Genomic DNA, 18380 nt, shown 5'->3' on the forward strand with positions numbered 1-18380 from the left:
AGAGGGCCCGGGCCAAAGGTGACGCTGAGACGACTGAGATACTGAGAGCTGGGCGGGCTGTGAGAGCGAGCTACGGCAACACTTCGGGCGCTCTTCCCCATGTCTCTGCGGTGAATGGCGGCGGGATGGAGCACGAGGGGAGCGGCGGCAGCGGAGGGTCAGCCGGGCTCCTGCAGCAGATCCTGAGCCTGAAGCTCGTCCCGCGAGTGGGCAACGGGACCCTGTGCCCCAACTCCACTTCTCTCTGCTCCTTCCCAGGTACCGACCCCGCGCCTGCGCTCTGCACTTCCTGCCGGGGCCGCCGACGGTGGGGCGTGCCTTTTCTCCAGAGTCCCGCAGCCTAGCAATCTTGGGGCTGTTTTTCTTGGAGGGTCCCGCTCCCTGGGCCGAGAGCTGGGAGCTCTATCCCCCTGTCCTGTCGTTTCTTTGCCGCCCCCTTAGTTCCGGCCACCCCAAACCCGCGTTGGGGGAGAGGTCGGAGGGAGCGGCCGCGGGTGTACGGGTCGGTGGAGGGAGCTCGGCCAGCTCCAGAACTGGTCTTGGTCTTTGGGGTTTCAAACCACCTAGGTTCAGACTTGATCTCTAAAGAGCCCTGGAGGCGATCGTCCCCGCCTGTTCAGGGTGCAGGGTGCTCCTGGCCCCTTCCGTCGGCGCCGGTTTCTCTGCCTTAGCAGCTCGACGCCGAATCGTCCCGGCCAGGCTGAGGGGCAGTCAGAACTCACACGCCGTTTGTTTCTAGTGTGGTCCCCTCTTCGCCAGGAGGTTGCCTGCTGATTGCTCGCACCTCCATCCGGATCCACCCACTCCACCAGCTTCTCTTTCTAGGAAACACTTTCTGAGACGTTGCCGAGTCTTCCGCTCACGCGTTCCAGATCTTTGGCACAGCTTCTTCTAACTCTTCTTGCCCGCCCTGGAGCGTCTGCTGGGCCTGATAGAAGGGGTTTTCAAATTTATAATACAAGGTAGAAAACTATCTGTGCTCCAAAAGCCGAGAGGAGCAATTTCTTGGGAAGGCTAATGAAAGGTTCTGAGGGGATGGTACAGTTTGTGTTGGACCTTTAAAGGCAAGAAGACGCAGAACAGTGGCAGTTGAAGGCTAAGGTTGGGCTCCAGCTAAACTGATACCTTGCCTTAGTAAACAAAGCGAGAATGGGGCCTGAAACCTGCAGTGAAAGGAGGATTGGATTACGGACTGCAGTCATAAACAAGGCATCTGTGATTTTTTTTCTTCCACTGGTCAGCGACTGTCAGGCGCCATTCAGTGGACACGGGAGTCTTGCTCTGTATTGCCTGTCTGGTTTTTTTGTTTTGTTTTGTTTTGCCCCAGTCAGGTTTGTGAAATAGCTGGTAATGGGGCAGATGCAGATGTTAGCTTGAAATCATGCCCAAAATGGTAACCTAGCAGTTCACCGTGTTTCTAAAGGTCTTAAGTTCACGCAGTCAGTGATAACATGGCATTCTGGAGACACTGTTCAAAAAAAATGAAATGCCAGCACAGTCTGCAGGCACCCCTGAACCAGATTAGTTTGTTTTTGTTCATTTCCATATTTTTTCTCCAATTCTTTGTTTTGAGAATGTTCAAACCTACTGAAAAATTGAAATGATAGTATAACAAATACCCACATACCCTTTACTTAGATTCGTCATTTGTGTTTATGTTCCTTTGCTTATGTATACACATATGTATGTATATTTGTAACCATAACATTTTTACTTTCTGCAGAGTCATTTGAAAGGAATTTACAGAAGTGACGGCACTTGATGCCTAACACGTCAGTGTGGATCTTTTCAAACAAGGACATTTTCTGTTGTAGTCAGAAAACTCTATCCCAAGAAATTTAACATCAGTAGAATATTATCTAATATATGGGCCTTATTTAAATTCTCCAAATTGTCTGAAGAATATTGTTTGTAGCTTTGTTTCCTTTTTAATTTTAGGATTTAATCAAGGATCACTCATTGCACTTAGCTGTCATGTCTCTTTAGTCTGGTTGAATCTACAACAGTTTCTCCATCTTTGTTTCAGTTTCTTGAGATTGACATTGTTGAAGAGTCCAGGCTAATTGTTTTTCAGTCTGTCCCACAGTCTAAATTTATCTAATTGTTTCTTCCTGGTTACATTCAAATTAAATATTTTTGGTCAGAATACTTCCCACATGGATGATGTTACCCACTTCCCAGTGCACCGTGTGGGGAGGCATTCAACGTCTGCTGAAGATGGTGTTTATCAGATCCCTGCACTGTGAAAGTACCTTAATTCTTTTTTAATTGATAAGTCATGTGAGGTGATACTTTGTGAATATACTGTTCAGTCTGTCTGGCTTTTAGTTTCTTTCTTTTTGTCCTTTCCTTCCCCTCATCTGAGGACAGTTTTTTCATTGCTTTTAGAGAGAGGGGAAGAGACAAAGAAAAATATCCATGTGAGAGAGAAACACAGGTTGGTTGCTTCTCCTATGAGCTTCAGCTGAATGCTGAACCCACAGTTCAGCCATGTGCCCTGACTGGGAATTGAATCTGAAACCTTTTTCAGTTTACAGGATGATGCCTCAACCCACTGAGCCACACCAGCCAGGGCTTGCCTCTTCTTCTTCTAAGATTTTATTTATTTATTTTTAAAGAGGGGAAGGGAGAGAGAAAGAGAAACATCAGTGTGTGGTTGCCTCTCACGTGGCCCCCACTGGAGACATGGCCTGCAACCCAGGCGTGTGCCCTGACTGGGAATCGAACCTGCGATGCTTTGGTTCACAGTCCGCACTCAATCCACTGAGCTACGCCAGCCAGGGCTTGCCTCTTCTTTCTTTAAGAAACAAATTGAGATACGTAGATTTGGGATAACACTTTTAACATTACCTCTTGGTAGAGAATCTGTAGCTATGAGGATTATTTTGTTTTCAGAAATTGTCCTGAAAATATTAAACTGCAGTGTGTACTTGAGTTTATCAGTACTTCTGTGGAGGTATAATTGGAGGTGTTGATCACCAGCAACCATTCATTCAGCAATACAGGTTTCCCTCGCTATCTGAAAGAGAGTTCCTGTGAAACCTTTCCTAAGCTGCAATGGTATAAAGTGAAGAAATAATCACCTTAGGACAGGCCTTGCTAACAGATGTACAAAGTGAATCAAGATTAAAGCACAGATGTTCACAGACCATTCAGAGCTATGAGGGCTTGATGCTGAGTGTAGTTCTGGGGAAGAAGGTTGGTGGTCCCCCTTGCTGCTCCGGTGCACGCAGCCTGTAATAACAGCTTGCTGCATAACAAGAACTGAACACTATTTTTACTTTTCCCCCTTTTTTGTAAAAGTGAAAATCCTCTTTGCATTTTTTGATTAGCAAAACAGTACTAATGTAGGTCTTTTATAAAAGGGAAGTGGCAGAAAGTGAACTTCTGAAAAGCAGGAGGTACCTGAAAGCATTTGGCAAAGTGCAGGTTCCGGACTGGGGATATAAACATTCAGGAGATGGAGCCCTGGACCTCACGTTGACCAGTATGTAATGAGTAGACACTTGACCTCCCTGTCCCACCTTTAGCTGGAATGATGGATACAGTAGATGCATGAAGTCTGATCCTGCAGACAGTGAATATCATTCATTGACCTGGATCTGGAATAGTTTTTATTTTGACCCCACTGAAAAGGTTTTTTGTATATTATGCTAACTCAATATAGCAAAATCGTTGCTCTGAAATATTCTGTAGTTTATCACTATCAGGAAGCTTTGAATTGATTTTTTTAAAACCTGCATTTGCAATTTAGCCATTTAGATTTCTGACTAACCTTCCTTGTTCCAAGTTGTTCAGATTCCTTTTGTTGTCATTTTTAACAAACCTGAATGCTCAGAAAAGCAGATCTTTTCTTTGTATCAGGAATGACAGTAACTTTCTGAAGGTATGATTTTCATTAAATCAATGCCAAAGTGTATCTTGTGATAGTTAAACTAAAACCCACTAATATTTGATTGTGCCGTTGCTGGAATCAAGAATGGGTCACACTAGGACCAGTTATTTATTCGTCCACTCAGCTAGTATTTACTCAGTGCCTGTTGCATGCCTTTCGTTTTCTCAGCACCAAGTAAAGATGTGGTAGTGAACAAAGGAGTTTTCATTCTAATGGGGAGAGAGAGAAAATAAACAGAATTTAAAAGTGTGGAAAGGAGCAGCTGTGGTGAATGTGAGGCGGGGTAGGGGAATAGTAGGTGGTGGGTCTTGTGTGTCCAAGTGGAATGTCATTTTATGTAAGGTAGGGAGCCCTTTATGAGGATGCTGTTGGGACTGAAGTCTGAAGGAAGTGAGGAGTGAGCCCCATAGCTGTTGGGAGAAGAGTATTGTGGGCAAAGGGGTAGCAGGTTCAGAGGCCCTGGAACAAGAGTTTGCTTAAGAAACATAAAGGATGGAACAGTCCTGGCTGGCATAGCTCAGTGGATTGAGCGCGGGCTGCGAACCAAAGTGTAGCAGGTTCGATTCCCAGCCAGGGTACATTCCTGGGTTGCAGGCCATAACCCCCAACAACCACACATTGATGTTTCTCTCTCTCTCTCTCTCTCTCTCTCTCTCTCTCTCTCTCTCTCTCTCTCTCTAAAACTAAATAAATAAAATATTAAAAAATAAAAAAGGATGGAACAGTGTGGGCAAGGTGGGAGGGGGAGGGGAGGTCAGGTCCTGGGGCACCGTTTTGGAGGGTGTTGAGCAGAGGAGGGATGATCTGACTTACTGGTGTGTTTGTTTTTTAAGTGTACAATTCAATGATTTTAACTATATTTGCAGAGTTTGCAACTATCACCACAAGGAACTTGAAAATATTTTCATCACCGCAGCGAGAAACCTCATACCCATCCATTATCATTGACTTTCTGCCTTAGCGTGGAGATTAGATGGAAGGCCAGATCAGGACAGACGAGATCTAGCCATGCTAGAACAAAGACCGTCAGTCAGGGTGAAGCCGGCCAGGGGGGCACACTCGGAAACCAGGGGTGACAGGGCAGTAGGTCCCTAGGGTCGGCAGAGAGACGACAGCTGCAGTTGGCAGTCCCAGTGAGCAGGTTATCATTGTTAAGGAGGAGGGGAGGGGTATCTAGGGAGAACTCACTGTTTTCCTTTACCTTCACACTACTGCCACACTCACAACACTTCTGGCACCAGGTGTGTAGGTTTCCCACACATTAGGTAACTCTGTGACATCAGTTGGATGTTCTACGATTCATTTCCGTTCTGACACCGTCTACCTGGAGCTAGCATCAGACCCCACAGGATAAGGGCTCAGTTCCACAAGACTGCCCGCATCGCCCACCTCAGATGCCAGTCAAAAGTCCAGGTTGTCACTTGTGCTTCTGGCTGTTAATCAGAGGTTCCCACCAACCCTTCCTTGGTTTAATTTTCTAGAACAGCTCACAGAACTCAGGAATACAGTTTACTACTAGATCAGAAGTTTATTACAAAGGATATTAAAGGGTATAAAAGCATGCTGGATGAAGAGACACATAGGGTGAGGTCTGGGAGGGTCCAGAGCACAGGCGCTTTTGCCCCTGTGGGGTTGGGGTGGGCCATCCTCCAAGCACGTACATGTGTTCGCCAACCCAGAAGCTCTCTGAAACTTGTACTTGGAGATTTTTGTGGAGGCTTCATCACGTAGGTGTGATCAGTTATTAACTCCAGTTCCAGCCCCTCTCCCCTCTCCAAAGAATGGCGGGATGGGGCTGCAAGTTTCAAGCTTATAATCTTGGCTTTCTAGTTGCCAGCCCCAACCCAGGAGCCCACCAAAGGTCCCCTTAGGAAAACAAGATGATTCTGGAAATTTCAAGGGATTTAGGAGCTCTGTGTCAGGAACCAGGGTCATAGACTAAATATTAAGACAACATATTTTCCTAGCACCCCTATTTACAAGGGTTTTAGAAGCTCTTTGTCGGGAACCAGGGGCAGAGGCCAATATATTTGTATTTCTTATTTCACAAGAGAACAGATGGGCCCCTAGGCAGGTGGGTGGGATTCAGTGAGAGGGGCCTCACAATGGGCAGTGTGTGGAGATGCAGGCTTTGGGGCAGTTAGTATCAAGGCAGTCCAGCATCGAGCTGCAGGACAGATGAGAACTACAGTTCCCAGGAAGACTGATGTGGTCTACCTAGAACCCTGGCTTCGTAGGAACTATGTTCGTACGGTCGTTTGCCGTGGAACATAAGATAGAGTGGGAGGCCAGCTGAAAGGATGGCTGAGTGCTGAGCCTCACTGCCCACTTGGTATAGGCTTCTTCCATTTCTGCCGACTGGGGCCAGGTTGGCCTTGAGACCTTGCTGGGAATTTAGGTGACTCAGCTGTAGATGTTAGAGGGCCTGGGAGCCCGCCATTCTAAACCCTTTTAGTTAATACAGAACTCATAGGGGATCCTACAGTCTGTGGCTTTTCTCTTTAACTGAGATGTCTGTCTGAAAAATAGATTCTTAGAGATAATAAGTTCCCTGTGGGCAGGAATCTTTGTCTTTTTATCTTTTTTTTTCCCCACTGAATTGCCTGGCATATGGAATAGGCTAAATAAATATTTGTTGAATGAATGAATTCTTAGTGTTGTTGCCACTGTAACAACTTATCACAAATTTAGTGTCTTAAAACAACACAGATTTATCATCTTACAGTCTGGAGGTCAGAAGTCCAAAATAGGTCATCAGTGATGTGTTCCTTCTGAAGGCTCAAGGACGAATTGGTTTGTCGTTTCTAGCTTCTAGACATCACCTGTATTCCTTGGCTCTTGGCCTCTTCCTCCGTCTTTAAAGCCATAGCCTCTTCAAACCTCTGACTCTGACCCTCCTGTGTCCTGCTTACAAGGACCCTTGTATGATTACATTAGGCCCACGGAAAATCTCTCAAAATACTTAACCTAATCACACCTGTAAACTCTCTTTTGCCACACACATTCACAGGCTCTGGGGAGAAGTATGTGGAAATCTTTGGGGCCCACTCTGTCACCAGTGCTGATTTCCCCTTACAATCTTTTATTACAGATCATCTAATTTGTACTTCAGCATCAGGAAGTGATGTGACTTCAGCTGCCAAAATACACAAAGCTGATGATAATGCACTTAGTTTGAAACAGTGGACAAGGAAGTTCTGTGTGATGTGTAGACAAAGACTTTTGACACTGTGTTGAGCCAGGGAAATAAAAAGATAATCAATAAGTAGCTATTAAATAGATAACAAATTAAGGCGCAGTAGATTAAAGGGAAATCACTTAGTTTTTCTTTTAAAGTGTTGTATTGATTGGGGTTTGCCTTTGCTATTAGAGTGCTATAATAATCCCATCCATCTGAGAATTGTTTTCTAAACCGCACTACTCATCTAATATAATTAAGCCCTTTTTCCTGCATAAAGTGATGTAAATGATGCTGAATAAAATATGTAGGCACCTTGAGGTAGCTAATGGATGCAGCTCAGGGTTGCAGAAGGATGCAGCGACCTTCTCCTTCTCAGCACTTTGGAGGTGCTGACCTGCTATATGCCAGACTTTCTTTGTTTGCCAACAGGCCTTTCACCTTGAGGAAAATTGAGGTGTGGGTTGGTAGCCTGGCAGGTCCTCTTGGGCAGGTCCTGTGCTCCAGAAGTGGGACCAGGTGAGTGTTGGTGTCTTAGTCAGCTCCGGCTGCTGTTACAAAATACCATAGATTGAGTGGCTTAAATAACAGACCTGTATTTTCTCACGGTTCTGGAGGCTGGGAGTCTAACAGCGGGGGGCCAGCGTGGTTGTGCTGTGGTGAGGGCCCTCTGGGCTGCCTTCTCTCCATGTCCTCCCATTGCATGGTGAGAGAGAGCGAGAATGAGAGACAGAGAGATCTCTCTTCCTCTTCTTATAAGACTATAGCCCTACTTGATTAGAGCTTTGGTATATGAATTTTGATAGAACATAGTTCGTTTCTTGGCATTCGGGTCGCACACCCGAGTGTCCAGACCCACTTTTGTGGAAGTGAGTGAGTCTCTGGCAGATGAAGGACTCACCTTGGAGTTCACTGCCCCATGGTTGTGTGGCAGCCAGTAAGAGGTTGTGTGCCAACTGTGCCTTGAGTTGATGCAGAGAGCAGTGCTTCTCTAAATTTGGGGAACTCCAGCAGGGCCCAAGAGCAGTATTGGGTCAGTGGTGGCAGCCAGAAGCCCATGGCAGCTGCCCTGTGTTTTTGAGGCAGATTTGTAATCCTGTTTGTCCACCCCGGGCAGTGGCATTCTTGGTGCCATCACAGACCTTAGTTTGTGCACTGGGTGGTGCGTGGAGGGCGTCTCTGAGTGATCTGGGGAATAGCTGGTAAGGACTATGGGATTTAAGATGGGGTTAACTGCTCTGGGAGGAAACTGCACGGTACTGTGCCTTGGTTTGGGGATGAGCTGCTGATGGGGTGGCGTACGAGGCCTTCAGCCGGGGGGCCAGGCTGCTCTCACTGAGCCAGGGTGCAGCAGAAGCTGCCCAGGCAGGAGAGGTTTGTGGGTGTCAGAGCTCTGATGGGCACACTTTTATTGGGGAGAAGCACGGTCTGGACACCAGACAAGAAGAGAGGGCAAGTCTCCTGGGCAGGGGAAGCAAGAATGGCTTCCCACCCAAGGCTGGAAAAGGAGGCCGCAGTGATGTAGGTTTGTTTCTGAAGACGATGGGACCCAGACCCTGAGGATTCAGAATCCTGCCCTCAATTGCTGATCGACACTTTGACTGGAAAGGTGGTTATTTCTCTGTAGACAAAGGGCAATAGTTAGTTAATAAATATATTTTTTATATATTACACATATGTTAGTTATTTATATGTAATATATTTAATTTTAAGCTTGGGACACAGCTATTTAATCATTTTATACTTCATATTGCATGATTTAACTTGCTTTAACAGAATTTGCAAAAAAAAAAATCATCTATCATCAAACAAAATAGACCAATTTCAACAGTATTATAAAACAATTCTAGCCCTGGCTGGCGTAGCTCAGTGGATTGAGCGTGGGCTGCGAACCAAAGTGTCGCAGGTTCAATTCCCAGTCAGGGCACATGCCTGGGTTGCAGGCCATGACCCCCAGCAACCGCACTTTGATGTTTCTCTCTCTCTTTCTTTCTCCCTTCCCTCTCTAAAAAATAAATAAATAAAATCTTTAAAAAAAAATTCTAAAGAAACATAACAGCTTGTTCAGCAGAAAGAAAAAATAAAAGCTCACAAACCATTTGAAACTTTTTTTAGCTATCTGATAGTTTTTCACCAGAACAAAAGTGCCAAACACCCTCAGTTGTTCGTTAATTTTTAATAAGGCTTGAGCCCTGGGTGGTGCCCCTCCAATGCTTTCATTCAGAGCCTTCCATCCAAAACAGGAGCTAGGCATCCTAATTTAGGTATATGTAGAATATGGTATTAACTGAAGCTTTATTTGACTCAAAGTGAGCAAAGAACACAGTCATCAGAGACAATGATGAGGGTGGTTTGGGGGATTTGACCCACACCCCTAATCTCTGTAAGCCCCTTAAGCACCCTGCCCCTCTGCCAAGAAGAATAAGAAATTTATCTGGGAAAAAAATCTCACACACAACAGAAGCTTACAACTCAAATTCAGCTTGAAAAATGGCTGACTGATGCTCCTCACTGCCCCCTCTTCAGCTGTTCATCCCAATTGGACCAGGCTTCCTGAACAGTTCGTTTTAAAACACAAGTTTCGTTGTTTTCTTTCAAAGTGAGAAGTGAATTGTCATCAACCCTCCCCCAACCTACCCTACTCTCCAGAAATAACAATTTTCTGTTGCTTAGTGTGCGCCAAGAGGCGCTTGGAGAGTGAGGGCAGTCAGGGTTGAACCTGGACCCTGCCTTGTGCTGGGCGTGGGCTCAGGCAGATTTCTTCACCTCCCTCTGCCTCCATTGTCTCAGCCCGAGAGCTGGGGATATTAATAATACGTGCCTCGCCAAGTTGTTTAGAGGATTACATGTGCTGATGTTTGTAAAGCACTTAGAACAGCACCTGTGCATGTTGTAAATATTTATTAAACAAACATGTCCAGACTTTTCTCAGAGTACACAGAAGCATTTACACGTGAATGTTTATGTTTTGTTTTTACAAAAATGGGATCTTATTCTGCATACTATTCTGCGATTGACATTCTTTTACATTATTTTGTATACTTATGGCATCCTACCCTATCAGTATAGAAAGATCTATCTTACATTTTCATATGATTGTGCAATGTTCAATTTTGTGGACACACCAAATGTGTTTCACAAGTAACCCCACATTGACAGACATGCCGTTGGATCTAGTTTTCTCCCTTACAGACAGCGCTGCCGAGAACGTCTCGTTGCCTGTCCTTGCCTGCGTGCGCATCCCTGTAGGCTGTATTCCTGGAAGCACAATCGCCATGGCAGGGCATGTGCACATTTGACTTTTTTGGATACACGTGTCCAAATTACCCTCTGGAAAGGTTTTCCAGTTTGTTCTACTGAGAATGTAAGGTGGGACCTGGAATATAATGTGTGACAAAGCTTTACTGCTCAAAACCTTTACTGGTACATCAGGGCTTTCACGTTGGTTGAATTCCAATCTGGGCTTCAAAGCTCACGGTAATGTGACCCCATCTATCTTTGCAGCTTTAACTGTTATTGCTCTTATAAACCCTCTGCCTCAGCCAGTGGGTTTTTAATTTGGGCGGTTTTGCCTCCAGGGGACTTTTGGCAATGTTTGGCTGTCACAGCTGGGGAGGGAATACCGCTGGCATCCAGGGGGTAGAGGCAGGGAGTGCTGCTCCAGGTCCTACAAGCACACAGGACAGCCGCCCACACCAGTTACCTGGTCCAAACGGCTGTAGTGCTGTGATGGAGAAACCCTGAGTTAGGCTATTGACTGATCTCTTAAATTGCCTGTTACTTACCCACCTCTAGCAGGAGGATGGACAAGATTTTCTCTGATGTGTCTGTCACCTTCTCTATATCCATGTGGGTGGCTAGAGAGCTGTTCGGAGAATTCTAAAGCTGCCTGGGCTCACTGCGGGGGAATGCTGTGCCTGCCACTTACCGAATTATACAGTCATGAGGGTAGGATGGTATCGCCTCCTTTTTTGTATTTTCCAAGGTGTCTCATGCACAGGTTTGCGTGCATGGGTGGTGATCAAAGTTTTTAATGTCACTGAATTACTGTCATCCTAAGAGTGATTAGAGGTTCTCTGTAGGAACCAGGTCCTCTTCTAACCTGCCCTTTACTTACTGTTTGTCTTCAAACATTCCTATTTCCTGGTATTTATGACATATCTTGAGGAGCTTTGATAACCTAAAAGGAGGATGTGGCTTGATATTTACTGTATTATCTTGAAGATGATTGTTGAATGAATGTAATTTATAGCTTTCCATTGTAGGAGACTGAATAATCAAAACTCCAGGAAAGATCAACAGGTGTTGACGGCATGGCACCCTGTCAGTGATTTAGGCTTGTAGTTCTTACAGGAGGGACATGATTTAGGGCAGTTTTCAAATCTGAGTGAACCTTTTTTTTTTCTTTTCTTCAGTGTTTGGGGCTAGAGGTAGCTTATCAGGGATTGGTCATCTTTTTCTGTGAAAGGCCATATAGTAAATATTCCAGGCTTTGCAGGCCATGTGGTCCCTGACGCTATTTCAGCTCTGTTCTTGTGGCTTAAAAACAACCATAGACAAGACTTAAATGAGTGGGCATGACTTGGTCCAGTAAGACTTTATGGACAAAAACAGGCATTGGCTGCAGTTTGCTGATCCCATCACTATTTGGTTAGTTCACTGATGAACCTACCTTGCAGCTGAATGGTTTTGAAAATGGACTAACTGGGTGTCATGACCCAGTTATGGGTCTGTGATGACTGCACTGGGAAAGGCAGTGATTTGTGACCCTTCTTTGCTTTCCCTTGTAGAGATGTGGTATGGCGTGTTCCTGTGGGCACTGGTGTCCTCTCTCTTCTTTCATGTCCCCGCTGGATTACTGGCCCTCTTCACCCTCAGACATCACAAATATGGTAGGTTCATGTCTGTAAGCATCCTGTTGATGGGCATCGTGGGACCAATAACTGCTGGAATCTTGACAAGTATGTTAGACATTAAAATACCAGTCAATCATAGACACACACGACAGTGTGATGATTACCAGAGGGAAATGGGGGTAGGGGGAGGTGGAAGAGGGAAAAGGGGGGTAAATGGTGGTGGAAGGAGACTTGACTTGGGGTGGTGAACACACAATACAATATACAGATGATGTGTTATTGAGTCATACCCCTGAGACCTATATAATTATATTAACCAATGTCACCCTAGTAAGTTCAATAAGAAGTAAAAATAAAAATAAAATAAAATACCAGTCAAAATATTTCATATGACTTGTCAGTTCATTTCAGGACCCATTTAGAAACAGGCCTGAGTGGGATGAAGAGAAAGAGTGGTCTTTAACCACAGGTCCGTTTAAAAAAATTTTTTTTTATCCTCACCCAGGGACATTTTTTTCATTGCTTTTCAAGAAGGGAAGGGAGATAGCGAAACACTGGTGTGAGAGAAACATCGATCCATTGCACAGGACCCTTTTTTATGTATTGTTTTTTTCCTCACCCTCGTCCCCCCCATTATTATTGGGCTAACATCTTTGATTTCCTGAGTCAGATTTCTTCTTGCTGGCTTCAGGGAAGCCTGTGTTAAGTCTATGTTAATTAAGCTTTGTGAGGAAATCTTCTAACTGGTCACCAGCAAAAGGAAGATATTTGTCTTTCTGGAAGCTACTGCTCCTTTCTCATCAGCTGGCACTTGAGGGATAGCATGACAGGATGGCTGATGAATCGTTTCTACTCATTCAGGTGTGGTTACTTTAAGGATGGAAGAATAGTTCCAATGACAAGAATGCTTGTTTTAAAAAGTACCTGGTTATTTTTTTCCTCTCAGGAATTCCTGAGTAAGAATTAGAGTAACATTCATATTATAAATTATTTTTACCTGTTTTTTTTTTCCCTTGGCTTTTGCTCATGTCACAGGGATGTAAATAAGTTTAAATCTTTTTAAGCTCATACTTAAATAGAACTAACATGTATATTTTATATAAATTTAAAAGTTAAGAAAAGAAAAATAAAAATCCTCCATTGCCACATCCCTAAATGAGAACCACAATTTGCATTTTGGTCTATGCTTTCCAGCTCTTTTCTAGGTATACATGTAAACATAAATATATTTTTACAAAATAGAAACATAACATTCCTACTAATTTGTAACTTTATTTCTTTTCCTGTGAATCTAAACCTTGAGCTTCAAGCAGAGATCTCCCTCTGTCTCTGACGTGAGGGGTTTTTTGGGGACAAAGTGGCCTCTTTTCTCTGTGTTCTGCAAATGATAAAACCTTTGAGATAACACAGGAAGGAGGCCAGTTTTCTCCTGTCTGCATTAAGGAGTTTCCATAACTGGCCTTTTCCAGTATTTTGAGCTACATCAGCTGTCTTTAGAGACCCTCTGCTCCAGTTTTTTTACTGGATGACTGGCTGTGAGGACCTGTTTCAGATTTCTCACCAGTGCAGTGAGGATGATACTACCCACCTCTTATGCCATGTGATGATTAAACGAAATAGTGTGTATGCGAAGAGTTTAACATAATACAAACACACAGTAATTGTGCCCTAAATGCTGTGTTTGTCTTTAAGATTTTATGCACAGAGTCTGTTCCCTTCTCATATTGCTGATCTTTTCGGAAGCTTTTTCTTTTCTTCCCTTCTTCATCATCCAGATCCCACTTTAAGGCCCAGGTCAGGTTGCTTTAGCTTCTTTCTACCCAACCCACTTTTTTGGAACTAAATTCTAGAAGGGGTTCAATGAAGCATGTGCTTCTCAGATGACAGTGGCACAGTATGTGAGCATGGCCACTGGAGATGGGCATTCCACAGTTCAAATGTTGCGGGAAACCAGCACAGGTATTAGTTAATATTCTTCCTCTTAAATTGGTTAATACACCCTCACATCATAGTTATAAACTGTGTAGACATTTGATTGAGACACTCTATGTCTTGAGTCATTCAGAACCTCTTTCATGCTTGTGCTTTCTGTCTTGTGTCCTCAGCTAGATTCTGTGTACTAGGAGGACAGGGATCATACCTTGCAAAACATAGAAATACATAAATATTTGAATGAATGAACACTCTGTGACCAAGGAGAAGCTTGTTGGGAGCATTTGGTGGGGCGCTTATCTGGGAACTTCGGATCTATTCCTTTTCAAACTAATGAAATCTTAACTTTCTTGGCACAATGGTGAGTCCCTGCAGCAACTCAGGGTACCTGAGTAGATACAAATGTGCTTGTTCTGTTTACTCTGTTTCTAGGGAGTTATAGTGACTAACATAATAAAAACAATTAATGACGTAGGGAACAGAAAGGAATCCCTGAGTATTTCTTTCCTCGTACCCTTTGAATTAGTAGCAACTTTATAGGGTTCGAGTCCTCCTGTCTTCCTTTTTCTACCCCTCTCCTCCCTCCTACATCCTATCCTCTTCCTAGAGAGAACTTTAAGTGTAGTAGAAGGTGGAGTAGAGGTTCCCTGTGGCTTTTCCTGAAATATTTCTTGCTCACTCTCACACAGAAGATTCTTTGTTATTTATTGCCAAGAATGTATTAGGTACCTGTTAAACACATGGGGAAGAAAGAGATGTTTTTGAGTTTGTGATCAGGTCATGTGGAAATTGCAGTCCTTGTGATTTGGTTTATGACCTCCAGATGGGTTTTATTCACTATGTCTAGGAGACTCTCAGTTTTAAGGTGTCACTTTAAAATATCTAAAAGCAGAGATCAATAATTTGCAAACCATAGAAGGAATACTTAAAACACGGAATAGTCAGCAAACGAATAGGGAAAACAAAAGCATTTGTACAATGTTTAAATTTTAATGTAAAAAATCTGGAACAGTTTACTAATCGTAGAATTTTAAGTGCTATAATTTCCTGATTATATTAATCTTGATTTTTCTTTTAACACTCTTGAACTTTTGGACAGGCGCAGCCATTGCAGGAGTGTACCGAGCAGCAGGAAAGGAAATGATTCCGTTTGAAGCCCTCACCTTCGGCACCGGACAGACATTTTGTGTGGTGGTGGTCTCCTTTTTACGGGTTTTAGCTACTCTATAGCATAGACCCTTATGCTATGATGTTGAACTTAAGTTTCATAGAATCCTCAAAAATAATATGATACGGAATGTAGTGTTTTCTTAGTTCTTCAAATGGAAGCAACTTGGATGAAAAAGTATGTGAAGAACAGCAACTCCGCCTTTTCTTCAATTTGAAGCTCCAGGAAGTGAAGATCCTTTTGGACTCTTATTGTTCTCAACCAAACAAATCAAGTTTTATTTTGTTTGTTTGTTTTTTATATTTAATTTAAGCAGTTTTACAGGTGCACCTTTACCCAAAGCCAGGTCAGCTGTGCTTCTGGGTCAGCAGTCTTCGCACTGAAATTCACAATATTGTGTGAGAAAATGCAGTGATGTATATTTCAGAAAAACTATGGAAAATATTGGTTTATTTCTAAGCAGACTATACTGTACTAAAAATCTTACTTGATCTAATCTTGATTGAAATTTGGCAGACTTTTTTTTGCTACACCTTCACGATAGTAAGTGCCAAATAGTTATGATTGAATATAGCTTTGTGAACAAATTTGGTGAAATAAAACAAAAAAAATCTGTAACACAAGTAGTGACTTTGATTCCACTGTTCTTTAAAAAAGGAGCTAACTACTGAATGATGTGACATTCTATGGATAAGTATCTTGACCTCTGATTATTTAATATATTTTAAAAGATGTGAATTTGTTGTTTTATACATTTTATCAAAATAAGCTAGCTAATTGAGACTTTTTTCCTCCAGAATTCCAGTACCACCTTTCCCCGTTACTTCTATTAATTTTATTTAGTTTAATTGGAAAAAGATCCTATTAAATAACTCAAGTTGAAAATTTTAACCCACATGGGTTAGGGTATTCTTGACATTAAGGCACATAAAAAAGATATTTAAAACATTCTGTTGTAGTTTTTCTTAGTGACTGGTTTATTACGGGCTCTTGAAAAATTAATAGAAGTGCAGCTTAAACTAGTGTTAGGGTTATCGATTTCTTTGTTTTAATAGCTACTTAGTCTTCTTAGTTACTTAGTGGTGGCTGTCACTTCCAGAAAGTGCCTAAAGTTTAATTTTCAGATATGCCTTCCACTGCTTCCTTTAGATTTTCCTTTAAGAGAATTTATGTCCTTAAAGAACATTAAATATTGAGATTTTTTTCTTTTTTATCCTCATCCAAGGACATGCTTATTGATTTTTAGAGAGAGGGAGAGAGAGAGAAGGAGAGAAACATCAATGTGAGAGAGAAACATCGATCAGCTGCCTCTCATACCTGCCCCAACTGGAGACTGAACCAGCTGCCCAGACACAGGCCCTGATGGGGAACGGAACCTGCCACCTTTCAGTTCACAGACACTGCTCCAACCATCTGAGCCACACCTGCTGGGGCAAATATTAAGAGGCTTTTAAAATCCAATTTTAGCTTTTTAAATTTTTCTTTTACTGCCTAATGATCTTTTTCGTTAAAAGGCCTGAAAACTGTGACCTTCAAAACAGAAAGGATGGCAAAAACCGAAACTGTTTTGTATAGAATACAATCAATGTTGTTGTTATCTGTTCTCAAAATAACATCTGGTAATTAAGTTTGACATTTTTTGAAGGAAAGTTTTATTGTGAGAGTAAGATTGACAGCCCATGAGGTCACATACACACAGTTTCACTCAAAGAAATACCCATTCTGGCTTCTGATTAAAAACAGCCAGGGGGACCAATTTATCAGGGATAGTCAAAAGAGAAAAATTACAAAGGGATCACAAAAATTAACTGGACATTTTCTTTCCACTAAAGGCCATTAGACCACTTGTCAAAGTTATAGTGACATATACTCAGCCTAGGTAGAAAATTACAGGTAGAGTTGGAATGCAGACAAAAGTCTTTATAAACACCCAAGGTTACTCTCCAATGTTCAAATCTTTCTTTCAAGCAACTTTTAAGCCTTTAATTAAAGACTCCATTTTTCAACTCAAGGAGCTGTGATTTTGAAAAGTAGCCCTTAAGTCTAAGAAATTTGGAATATATCCTCTATTATAAGAAATGATTTTAACAATCTCTATTGAAAGATGCCTCAGCGTTCTCCCCTAAAACATTCTTTTGGATAGAATTTCACAAATTGAACAAGTGGGCCAGTGATTGGTAGACCCCTCCCCCAGAGTACTAATTTAAAAACCATATTGATTTATGATTTAAATGTTTGGTTATTTTTCTTTTAGAGCCAAGACACAAAAAATTAACGCATTTTGAAAGGTGTTTCCTGTTTTCATCCTTCCATATTTGCTATATTTTGATTATCTGCTCTTTTCAAAAACTTCAAATATAAAATGTATCCTCAAACTGAATGTTTTCTCCATCCAAGTGTGTGAACATTCTTCTGTGAATATATGTGTATATAGTTTATATAAATTGAGTTTTGCAGCTTGAAATGTTTTTAGGACCAAACTATTTGAATGATAAAAAATGGCTGTCCCTCCTTATTTTTTTTATTTGATTGTTTTAAATTTCTCATTTCAAATACACAATTATTTGGGAGTAGTTGCTCAAATGAAAAAATATTGGCATTTGTATTGAACATTGTATTTTACTGTACAGTTTTTTGATAATTATTACCAACACCTGGCTTTCTTAAGACACATGCACAACTACCCCAACCCCCAGCTGTATATTCACTTTTTTTCTTTTAATGTGGAGAAAGGAGACAGCCCTCAACCAAAAAGCTGATTTCTAGATTCTTTACGATGGGTGTTTCAGGGTAAAGGCATTTTGCAAAAACTTAGGTCCACATTTAAATGCATAATGAATGTTCGGAGAGAACCATGGCTCTTTGTGCTATTAACCGCCCCCTTTTTTTTTCCATGAAATATTACTTCTTAGGAAATGTCTAGCCTAGTGAGAAAAACTTCATGCAATTATTACCTTTAAGTAATAATCCTTCTGTTTTTTAAGTTTTTTAAGTCGTATGTTGGCTCTTGATGCCCTTTCTCACTGCTCTGGTTTGAATTAAGTTCCTACTACAACTGCAGTGCATATACCCTTCCCTGAGACGCCATGTCCTGGAATGTGAAACCCTGGTGCCGTGAGCGGTCCATAGGCAGAAACTTCTATGTACCTGCATTTCTTTTTGTGCACTCTCTGAGGCTGGTTGTGACTAAAATCAGCTTAACTTTTTGTATTAGATTATTTCACTAACTGCTACAGTCAAACTGATCAACTATTTGTATGATAGAAAATTATTTAAATTTTATTTTTCTACTGACATTCCTAATTCTGGTATAAATGTTTATCAATAAAGAATTACTTTTAATTCTGTGAA

At 42.2% G+C, this 18380-nt stretch overlaps 1 protein-coding gene across 2 annotated transcripts; it reads left to right on the plus strand.

Annotated features, from left to right (window-relative positions):
• TMEM170A (transmembrane protein 170A) lies at window positions 1-18380 on the plus strand. 2 transcript variants are annotated; one of them, XM_045819048.1, is made up of 3 exons: window positions 1-258; window positions 11864-12034; window positions 14961-18380. In XM_045819048.1, the coding sequence occupies exons 1-3, from the start codon at window positions 126-128 to the stop codon at window positions 15089-15091; spliced, it is 435 nt and encodes a 144-aa protein (XP_045675004.1). In that variant the 5' UTR covers window positions 1-125; the 3' UTR covers window positions 15092-18380. The 2 variants fall into 2 exon arrangements, with proteins under 2 accessions (XP_045675004.1, XP_045675005.1); XM_045819049.1 differs by having other exon boundaries at window positions 11864-11965.

Source organism: Phyllostomus hastatus, unplaced genomic scaffold (assembly GCF_019186645.2).
Source record: "Phyllostomus hastatus isolate PE091 unplaced genomic scaffold, TTU_PhHast_1.1 phas_scaffold_345, whole genome shotgun sequence".
Lineage (NCBI taxonomy): Eukaryota > Metazoa > Chordata > Mammalia > Chiroptera > Phyllostomidae > Phyllostomus > Phyllostomus hastatus.